General features: G+C 31.6%; 1 protein-coding gene across 1 annotated transcript; it reads right to left on the bottom strand.

Moving 5' to 3' along the window:
* Positions 1-1194: 1194 nt before the first annotated feature.
* Positions 1195-6947, bottom strand: LOC145834785 (uncharacterized). Its single transcript, XM_082942297.1, has 5 exons — positions 6827-6947; positions 4916-5193; positions 2432-2533; positions 2206-2274; positions 1195-2117 (listed from the first exon to the last, which is right to left on the bottom strand). Coding segments are annotated over exons 1-5 (993 nt in total). The 5' UTR covers positions 6829-6947; the 3' UTR covers positions 1195-1575.
* Positions 6948-10103: the final 3156 nt, after the last annotated feature.

Below are 10103 nucleotides of genomic sequence, written 5' to 3'. Positions count from 1 at the left end.
GCAGTAGAAATCCGGCATCACCTTTTAAATGCCGCCTTTGCATAAAACATGAGCAAACAACTCGGGTATTCAACCGCTTACAATTTCTCTGCTGAAATCAAATCACTGCTTTGTAAATCAACTTAAACCGTTGAAGTGTTCGAGTGACAAACGCCATCGTAATAGGATTCGATTTAGTTTGTTCACGACAAAATGGAGATAACATTAAAATCGTAAGGATCAAAATTTAAATATCCTTTTATGTAAAACTTACATCGTTTTACTTGCGACGGCTTAGTATCATGCGTAGTCTGATGCTTTATACTTTGACTCTTAAGTAATTAAGCTGATTTGCGCGTTAAATCTATCCAATTCAGTAAGCATAGTTTTTTTTTTTTTTTCAAAAACAAATAGTTTAAACAAAAAAAAAATTTTAGTGTGACTTAAAATCAAGTAATGATTAAAAAAACATTTGTTAAAAAGTATTTAAATCATTTTTTTCTTAAATACTTTACTTTTTTTTACATTTTAAGATTTTTTTGTATTATGTTAGTATATTTGTAAACAATTCATACACTTGAAGTAAATAATTAAAGTTTCTTCTACATTTTTTTTTAATAGAATAAAACTCAATTAAAAAAAAAGCAAAAGTAGTTTTTCGCTTTTGTTTTGGAGTTTAATTTATTAAATTTCTAATAAAAAAGTCAAAGACTATTTTATTAACAAACCTTTTAACGAGATGTTGAAATTTTAGTAAAAATAATACAAAATAATACTTTGTAACATATGCTGTTTTTCATTAACTTGACACACCCTTCTGAATAAAAAGAGGATTATAATAAGCGCAATTTCCCAATGATATTATGTAAAGTTACAAAATTGACTTTAAACAAATGGTTAAAATTTATTTGTGCGCTAATATTACAACACAATACAAGTTTAAGTAAAATGAAAAAATTATAAAGAAAAACTCAAAGTAAAAGTATTTAATAAAAAAACTATTAAAAAATATTTTTTTACTTTTTCAATGAGCAAATCTAGTATCTTTTAGTCACAGTGATTTTGAAAGGTAGTAAAAACACAAAAAACATAAAATTTCAATACATAACATTTCAAAAAAAAATTTTTGAACGTAATACGTTTATTATTTTAATTTGTACTAAATAAATGCTAATTACAGTTCATAATTTTCTGTTATTTAAACTTTTTTGCTCAATTTAAAAATACTTTTGTTAATATAAATTTTATTTATAATATAACCATTAAAAAAGAAATAAGAGTTAGTGTTTCGCAAAACAAATAAATCAAAACTGTATTTAGTTTTAAAACTTTGAACAAAAAAAATCAATATTTGCTAATTTCTAAATAAACTTTAACTAATAATGTTATGATTCTTATATATACATGACACATAAACATATATTTAATTACATATATAAATATATAAAATACATATTTGAACAAATAACCAGCGAACATTTGCGTTCCATCGATCCTCCAACTCAATCGTATTTTCTTTTCAGTTTCTCACCTATCAATTGAGATTGCACCGTTTGTTACGTCATAACAACTTCAGCCAATCTCCTCCACTTCTAGTCATACGGCCACCACGGACCCGCCGTTGTCAAGGAAACACTCACTGTAGGAGGGAGGCGAGTGGCCCGCGCGCCTGCCGCCCCTGGCGACCGGCGGCGTGCAGCTCACCCGGTTGCCTAGCGACGAGCGCGCGTCACCGTAGCATCCCTGCCTGTGGTCCGGCGACACGACCATGGTGAAGTAGCGGCCCCTCGGGTCACCGGACTGCGTCGGGTAATCTGAATATGACGTCATGCGCGTCATCGTGTTGCTACGGTAACTGGGCCGTATTTCGTCATACGTGTTCTCGCCGGTGGAGGCGTCTTGTATGGGGGGCCTACTCGGGTAGTCGTACTTGACGACTTCGACCCGCTTCCGCTTGTGGACGATGCGGCGGTGGAGGAGGAAGGCGGAGGAGACGAGGGCGATGACGACGCCGGCGCCCACGATTATTCCCAGCATGATGTCGTCGTTTTCGTCAGTTTTGTAGTCCTTGTTGTTTGAATTGCTGTTGCGGTCGGCTTCGTTTTCGTCTTTGTTGAAAAACTTGTAGTAGTTTGTGTCTGAAAAAAGAGAGCTGAGTGAGAAGACTTCACAATAAAAATATAAGTTATTTATTTTGTTTTTTAGTTTGGTCACTTAAAAATTTACCTTTAGAAGTAGGTTGCTCTTTTGAAAGTGGCTTTTCGTAATCAGAAAACCTTCTGTAGTTTGTTTCATCTGTTGCAAAAAACAAATTTTATCATTCAATAGTTTTGAAAATTTAAAAATCTTATAAAAATTATTTTAATATTTTTATACTTTTAACGGCAACGTTGTGAATGATTTGTACAAACACTTTCTAAATGAGTTCAAACTAATTAAAATGAAAACAAACTCGATGATTTTTCATGAACACGAATTTCCAACTTCATGTTAAATCTAACGCAGGATCCGCCAGCGTTCTGATTCAATCCTGGTTCACTTCCGTCCGATGTCGCTGTTAAGTGGTAATTAATTTAAAATCAGCTAAATATGAAAAAAATATTTTATACCGTTTTACCAGCTAAAATTTTTAAGGTAAATAGTAAAACTTGATAACTAAAAATCCGTTTTTATACTTGTTAATCACAAGCATATAAACCCTTGCTAAAAAATTTGAAATATTTTTGATTCAACTTTATCTTGGTCAATATAAAAAGTTAATTACAGATTTTTAGAGATAAAAATGTTTACTCTTAACTAGAATGTTTAGTTATTATTAATAGAAGCTTAAAATAAAGGTAACAAAAGTACTTTTAACTTTTGTTTTACTTTATAAAACTTTAAGGTTTGTCACGGGAAAATGTTTATTAACAAATGGTTAAAGTTATAGAAAAAGGATTATTCACAAGAAAACGAAAATAAAAATAATATATCACTTTTACATTTTATACAAAGAGGCAGATTTATATGTTATAATTTTAAATGCTATTAGTAACTACAAAAAAAATATGAAAATATCACAAGGTTTTCAAAAAACTTTGTTTTCTTGAATAAGTATTTGTTATTTGTGAAAAAAAACTACATTTTATTTATAACTTTTTGTCTTATAAGCCAACTTTGTTTTAAACTGTCAACCAAAACGACAAAATTAAGTCAAAAATCAGTCGGAAGCCCTTTGCAGACCAAAACGCATTGTTAACAACAGAAAAAGCACGGAACAGGATATTGTCAACAAAGTCTGCAATGAGTTATTTACAAACACAAAGATACCAGCGTTTGTCGGAACGATGCGCTTGATTGATTGATAAAACTCGCTGCTAAGTTAAATATTCATAACTTGATAGACGCGCATCATTACCCATGAACGTCGTTCACGCGTGACACTACTGCAACAAGTTCAACATTCGGTGTGTGCGAAACATGACCGCATTAGCAGGGACGACTTCCGGCAAGACCGTGTGCGTGCAGGCAAAACGGAAACAAAAAGTGATTTAATAGGAAGCAGCAAAACTTCTTTTATCCAGGATTAGATTAAGTCTCTAAATCTGTTCTTAAAGGACCCCAGCGTTCGGTATAATAGATACTGTAGTAAGATTAAGCTTAAAAGTAGTTTTGACGTTTTTGTACTTATAAAAATTAGCAGATGTTTTTCATGTAGACGCGATAAGAACATTTGCTATAATTAAAGTTGAAAAAACAGAGCTAAGATTATTTAATATATACAAGAATTTTCTACTTAAACTTCTTTAACTTGTTAGAATAAATATAGATATAAATAAAATATTTTAGCACTACTTTTATACTAAGTAGTAAGCTTTTACAATTTTTTATTTAAGCTTAATTTCTAATTATTTATCACTCATTTCAAAACTCAAATTCAAAGTTTTATGTACTGAGTTAAACTTTGTCTGCAAAATTTGTTATAAAAAGTATAAACAATTCCTTATTAAAGTAAAATTTAAAAAAAAGTGCTATTGAGTAGCAGTACTCAAAGTGAAAAGCAAAGTTATACGTTTGAACTTGACGAATTTTTTTAGCGCTCAAAAACAGCCTTAACGTGCAAACAGCAGCAGCAGCATATTGAAAAAGAAAAACAAAGTTTTAAATTCAAAATCAGCAGACGTTTGAATGTGTTTGAGCGCTGAACCGCCTTCCAATGCTGCCAGTTGTCCTTGAATCAGGCGGTGAGGGCCCTCGACTTATCTCGCTAATTACTGGCCGTAGAGTGAAAGCTTTGTGACGTCACACGAGATGTGCGGGCGGATAAGGCAATAAACAAAGAGCGGCGCAGACGTTCGCTGCAAGGAGCACTTCATCGAAAACACTTGCAATTTAAAAGTTTCAGTTTTTTTTTTTCTGAAGATGTTTACCTTTTATGTCATCTCAGTGTTAGCTTTTTTTGTGATGGTTCGGACACCGCACTACTGACCTTTAGTTGTTTGGGTAATTCTATGTAAACAAAGGAATTTGAAAAAATTGCTTTCTCGAAAAACATCTTGAATTAGAGCTAGTCTTTTATAATTGGACTGGTTTATGTACTGTGAAAATCTAAATTCGATCTGTTTTATTATTCACCGAGTCACTTATGCTTATAACTATATAACTGCTTTGTTAGTCAATAGAAGAGTTATGTGTAATTGCACAGCAAACAGCATTAAATATTCAAAGCAAAGGCTTGAAAATCCCAATCAATCACAGTTAACCGCCGAATAAACAATGCTTAACAGTTTCTCACAGTATACTGAACAAAAACACGGCGAAGCTCACTAATGGCTGAGTAACAAACAAGTCACAGATGACGTAGCAACAAACAACTCACAGATGACGTAGCAACAAACAACTCACAGCTGACGTAGTAAGAAACAACTCACAGATGACGTAGCAACAAACAACTCACAGATGACGTAGTAACTCTTCTCCGCTTCGAACTCAAGCGCCCAGGGCGAGGGGGATATTTCCTGGAAGTAGAAGGTGTACTTCTTCTCGTGCTCCGGCATGTTGCACGTGATCAGCCTCCGTCCCCCCTCCGAGCTGCACGCCCTGAAGCCCCGCTCGTCCACCAGGTGGATCTTGAAGAAGAGCTGGTCGCGGTTTACGCCCGTGGCGTTGGTCGGGCAGATGAGGTCGATCTTGTCCTCGAGGTTGACGTTCAGCGGTCGCTGGTCGCCCCTGAACCTTAAATGGTTCAAAGTTATATTAAAAAGTTATTGTAGTTGAAATGGAATATGTTTAAGTATAGGTTATTTTAAAACATTAATACATTGTTTTCAAGGATATTTTGCTTTCTTAAAAACTAACTTTTAAAAAAAGATCGATTTAAATGTTGTTATATACGAGTTATTTACATCATTGAATATAAATAAACGGCTTGTAAAACTGTAATTTTATTAATTTCTATAAGTTTTAACAAAAATTTATAGTTAAATAAGTAAAACTTTCTACTCAAGTCATTGTTAAACGTTGTACATATTGCCAATTGAATTTGTTAATTTCAATAGCTTTTTATAAGTAAAATAAACATTTATTTGATAATAAATGCTTTCATGAACGATGAAAGCAATTTGAAAAATAGTTATTAACTTTTAATAATTAACTACTTTTTTACAACTTAGTGCTAAACAAAAAAAACTTGTTAAACATATCGTTTTAAACACAGCTTATTTAAAAAAAAATCCTACTGTTTAAAAGTTTTGCTGGAAATAGTTTGTTTGCAAATCATAAGGTTAGCATATATTTATTATTTTTTTAGTTTTTAAAATAAAAAACAATAACAAGTTAGAAGTAATAAAACTAAAAATGAGCTTACCTATTAGACAACTTACATAATTTTTTATCAAGCTTTATTGAGCGTTTTAATTCGTTTAAAGCGCAATTAGTGTTGTAAGTACCGAACGGGGGCTGAACTACAAAGATTATGTGACAAAACGTCATTGCGCAAGCCAATTTCACCTCAAAAAGAGCTCGTCGTCTAATGCAAATTGACAAGCGTGCGATAAGTTAACAAGGAATTCTTGAACGGCCGACAAGAAAGGCTCAGCAGAAATTGAATTAAATGGCTTGAAAAAAAATTGAACACGATGATTAACCCGGTATCAGAAAATATAATTGCAGCGTTTTACTTAAAAAAACGTCACCGGCTACTGCTTTGACCCTGAGCTCGTTCTGATTTTTTTTATCAGCCATTCCAGACTTTTGAAGTTTGAAAAGCCGCAGTTAATTTCGGTCGCAAAAAATTTAAAGTTATCAGCAGTTCAAACCAACTTATCGCATTCGATTCAAACTAATCATTAAATCAATAAATGCGGTAGTCGCATACACGGGTTTTTAATGTACTGGAAGCTCACCGTTTTATCTTTAAACTTATTTGCATTGCAACTTTTTGCTGTGAGGTGACATAGGTACATTGTAAAACTGCAGGGTCTATGATAAATATGAAAACCGTGTTAAAATTTTGCTAGCATGCTTTTTGTAGAGGTAGTTTTTAGCGGTTTTACTTTGTTTCTGCTCCTATCAACTACATATTGCTTCTAGTACTACTGCTGGTTTTCTAACAACATATTTTTTGGATATCAGCTAGTGGTTCTAAATTTTTGAACATGCATTTTTTAAACTGTTGTGAATAATTAAAAGCATTTTTTTAAGTTATTAAGTTTTTATCTAAAAACAGTATTAGATTTTTGAAAAGTGTTATTTCTTAAATTTGATTTTTTAAGAAAGTATTTAAGCCAAAACTGTCATCTTATGTTTGCTTACTTGGAAAAATATACTTTTTATTTAAAAAATTTTTGAAAAAAAAATTTAAACTAACATGTAGTTTGTTATATTCCAGTAGATAGGTTGGTGCGTGTTGTCTGCAGCTGAAGTTATCAGGGCTTCCTTGAACAGAAGAATCAAAACGTTTAGTAGAAAGTTTGTTTTTAATGCGATGAAGTTGTTCATGTTATTTATTGATACTTTATGCAATCTAAAAACGTTTTTTTAAGTTACAAATTTTCACACTGTAGACTTACTATTTATGAAAAGTTTTAGAACAAAACAGTTGTTTTTTTTTAAATATTTTAGTTTCTAAGTTGTTCAAAGCGTTAACATTTTTTAAGCATATTACTTCTGTTTGTAGTTTAAAGCTGCTGTGCAAAATGATTCAGTAAAAACCACAGGTAAACGTTAAATATTTACCGTACGAAAAACCGAAATCCAAACGAGCGCGTTCGACAAAGTCGGTGACGTTCGTTTGTATACCAAACAATAAACAAGCAAGCTGCCTCAGCAAAGAACCATTAATCGTCCCATGAGCGTGGTTGGAACGCATGCAGCGATTAAACAGTTTTAACATGTATAATTAGTTTTGTCGAAAAAGACCTACATGCCTGGCTCATATTCGAAAGCTTTAACATGAACGAATTTTTAAGAAAGGTAACATAAACACATTTAATGCGTGATTTGGTAGTTCTTTTAATGAAAGTTTAACAAGCTTTAAATCAATTTAATAAATTTTATATGAAAATTTAATAATTTAATAAACTAATTAAATGACGTTCTTAAATATATATTACTCTAAATTGCTCAAATGAAGTAATAAAGTATAATTATATTACTTTACAACATAAAAAGCTTTCATACAACATTAACTTTAATCTCTTTTCTTTTATAAATGTTTGTTGACTTTGACTTGTATCAATTGCTATCCAAATTAAAACTGCTTAAAAACGAAGGTTAAATATATTTCTTAAACAAAGTTTTCTGTACTTTATACTGTTCAAATTAAAACAATTTTATTGCATGAACAAAAAAAATAAGAAAGAAAAAAAAAGCCGTAACAGCTGAAGCAATTACTGAGGACAAAAAGGAAATTTCCTTAAGTAGTTCTAATCAGTTATAGATCAAAAAGGAAATGACAATGCTATTGCCATCGGTCAAACGAAAAACTCGCCGTTGGAGCTTTTTGGCTCAACTTTTAACGAATTCGTATTAATGTAGGAATTTTTCCGATGACACCAGGCTTATTACCACTGGGACGTCAGGTGAAAACCCAACTGGCCATTTGATTTGTGACGTCATAATGCGTGTGCTCTGGGGATTTGAACTCGTAATGGTAATTTGACTCTTGTTTGAATATCGGCTCTTTCGAATACGTTCATGAGAAATTTGAACATTAATTGATTAAAGCTTTTAAATGTTATTTTTACGTAAATTCTGAAAGTTTAAAAGCATTGATTTTTAGACTTGGTTTTATTAGACTTGGTTTTATAACTGTTTAAACTTAAGCAATTTGAATTTTAACTGATAAGTTAATTATAGTAAACAAAATACTTCCCAAGTGACATTAAAACATATGCAATTTAATTATTTTTTTCTCTTTTATAACTGATTAAGCTTAGTTGAATTTTAAAATTAAAACTGAAACGCAACTATCGTTTATTTTAATTAAAAAGTTGAAGCTGGTCAAAAAAAGTACTTCTCCAGTAGCATTAAAACATATTCGATTTGCATAAATGGCTTTAGCAAGCTGAAAAAGATTATATGTGTACGCGAGCTCCCAAATTAGCCCTTGTCAACAGCGAGTAATTCAGATGCGGTTTCGCTCAAATTTCCGATGCAAATAGCTCCCAAAAAAAAATCCTGCTCGAAAATAGCATGGCACCTCGCGTGTAATTTAAATCAAGAGACAAAATTCTATTTCGAGGCGGAATGTGCACCGTCGGTGTTTACATTAGAACGAGTTTTGGCACGTCGCTGGGCACACATGCGCGCTGGTATCAATTATTCAGCGAGCTTCGCTTTTGGTTTCAAAGCTCGCATAATCCCGCGTGTTGCCGCGAAACAGTTGCCAAGCAGTTGCCCGTTGGAGACGGGAAGATTACCGGCGCTCAATGAGCTTACTAAACACACGAGAAATTCGCCAAAACAAAAACAATTACCTGCGCGCCGCGCAATTTGTCCACGGAGTCTGCAAAGTCAAGTTTACGTGACTTGCTTTAAAGTTTTTGCCGTGAAACAGGTTTCTCTCGTGCAACATTGGATGTTTCAGTGGAGTTTGTTTATAAAAAACGATGGTTTTTATTATAAGTTGGTCAAGTATTTTTTCAAGTTTGTCAAGATTCGCTATCTAGATTACAAGTACATAACTACTTAAACATCGTTTGATCGATCGTTTAACATCAAAACGTAAATAAGTAAAAGTTTGTCGTATTTTTTTTTGTTTTATTGATATGTAAGTTTATATATTACTTTAAAATGTGCTTTTTTCCTTGTTTTAAACAATGAAGTTTTTGTGTTATTTTTATTTTTGATTTATTTCATTAAGTGGATTTTTGTTTAAATGGTCTAGGTTTTAATGCCTAGGTCCATCATATGGACAATAAACTTGCAATAATAATAACACAAGATCAGCCAAAAAATAAAACTTTTTCTACCTAATAAGTGACACAACATTTCTAATCTTCATAAAATTTTTTCTTACTTTTTGTAGTATAATTGTGTGTATATATTATTACTCAATAATATCTACCTTTTTTACAGTTTTTTTTTGCTTTTATTTTTCCAATTTACTTTTATATAAAAAACGAGTCGTAGTCTATCTACAAATATATTTACAACAAAAACTTTCAGTTTCCAAACGTTTTTTAGCACAACTATAGTTATACTGCATTATAGCAGATCTTCAGGTACAACTGCTTTTATTGTAATCAATCAAATGCTATAGAGCAGTGAAACTATAGTTGTGCTAATAACGTTTGGAAACTGAACATTTTTGTTGTTAATATCGCTCACGTTTGTGTTTAAATACTTTATTATTGCCCAGTTAGAGACTTTTATATTCATAAATGCCTTAATAAGTTAACAATGTAAATTAATTTTAGTTTGGTACAAAATTTTTATGTTTGCTGAAGTAATTGTCAGTATTTTAGTTTGACTTTATCTATAAATCAAACTATCAATAAATTTACTAAATAAGGAATATTCACAAAATTCAAATTATTATTTTTTAAACCTAGCCTGTTTGTTTTAGTTTAACTTTGTCTTTTTAATAATATACTTCAAACAAAAGGAATCATTTGCCTTTTTGTATAATATCTTGAAATTTT

Source organism: Thalia democratica, chromosome 4, assembly GCF_965202585.1.
Source record: "Thalia democratica chromosome 4, ktThaDemo2.hap1.1, whole genome shotgun sequence".
Classification (NCBI taxonomy): Eukaryota; Metazoa; Chordata; class Thaliacea; order Salpida; family Salpidae; genus Thalia; species Thalia democratica.
The sequence above is the reverse complement of the archived record's forward strand: the minus strand, read 5'-3'. Positions and strand labels throughout refer to the sequence as shown.

Excerpts from the sequence above, each read along its gene's own strand:
- LOC145834785 (XM_082942297.1), bottom strand. Across the intron at positions 2,534-4,915 it reads GAAGAGTTACTACGTCATCT|CGACATCGGACGGAAGTGAA; the intron begins GTGAGTTGTTTG and ends ACCACTTAACAG. Across the intron at positions 2,275-2,431 it reads TGTTCATGAAAAATCATCGA|ATGAAACAAACTACAGAAGG; the intron begins GTTTGTTTTCAT and ends TTTTTGCAACAG.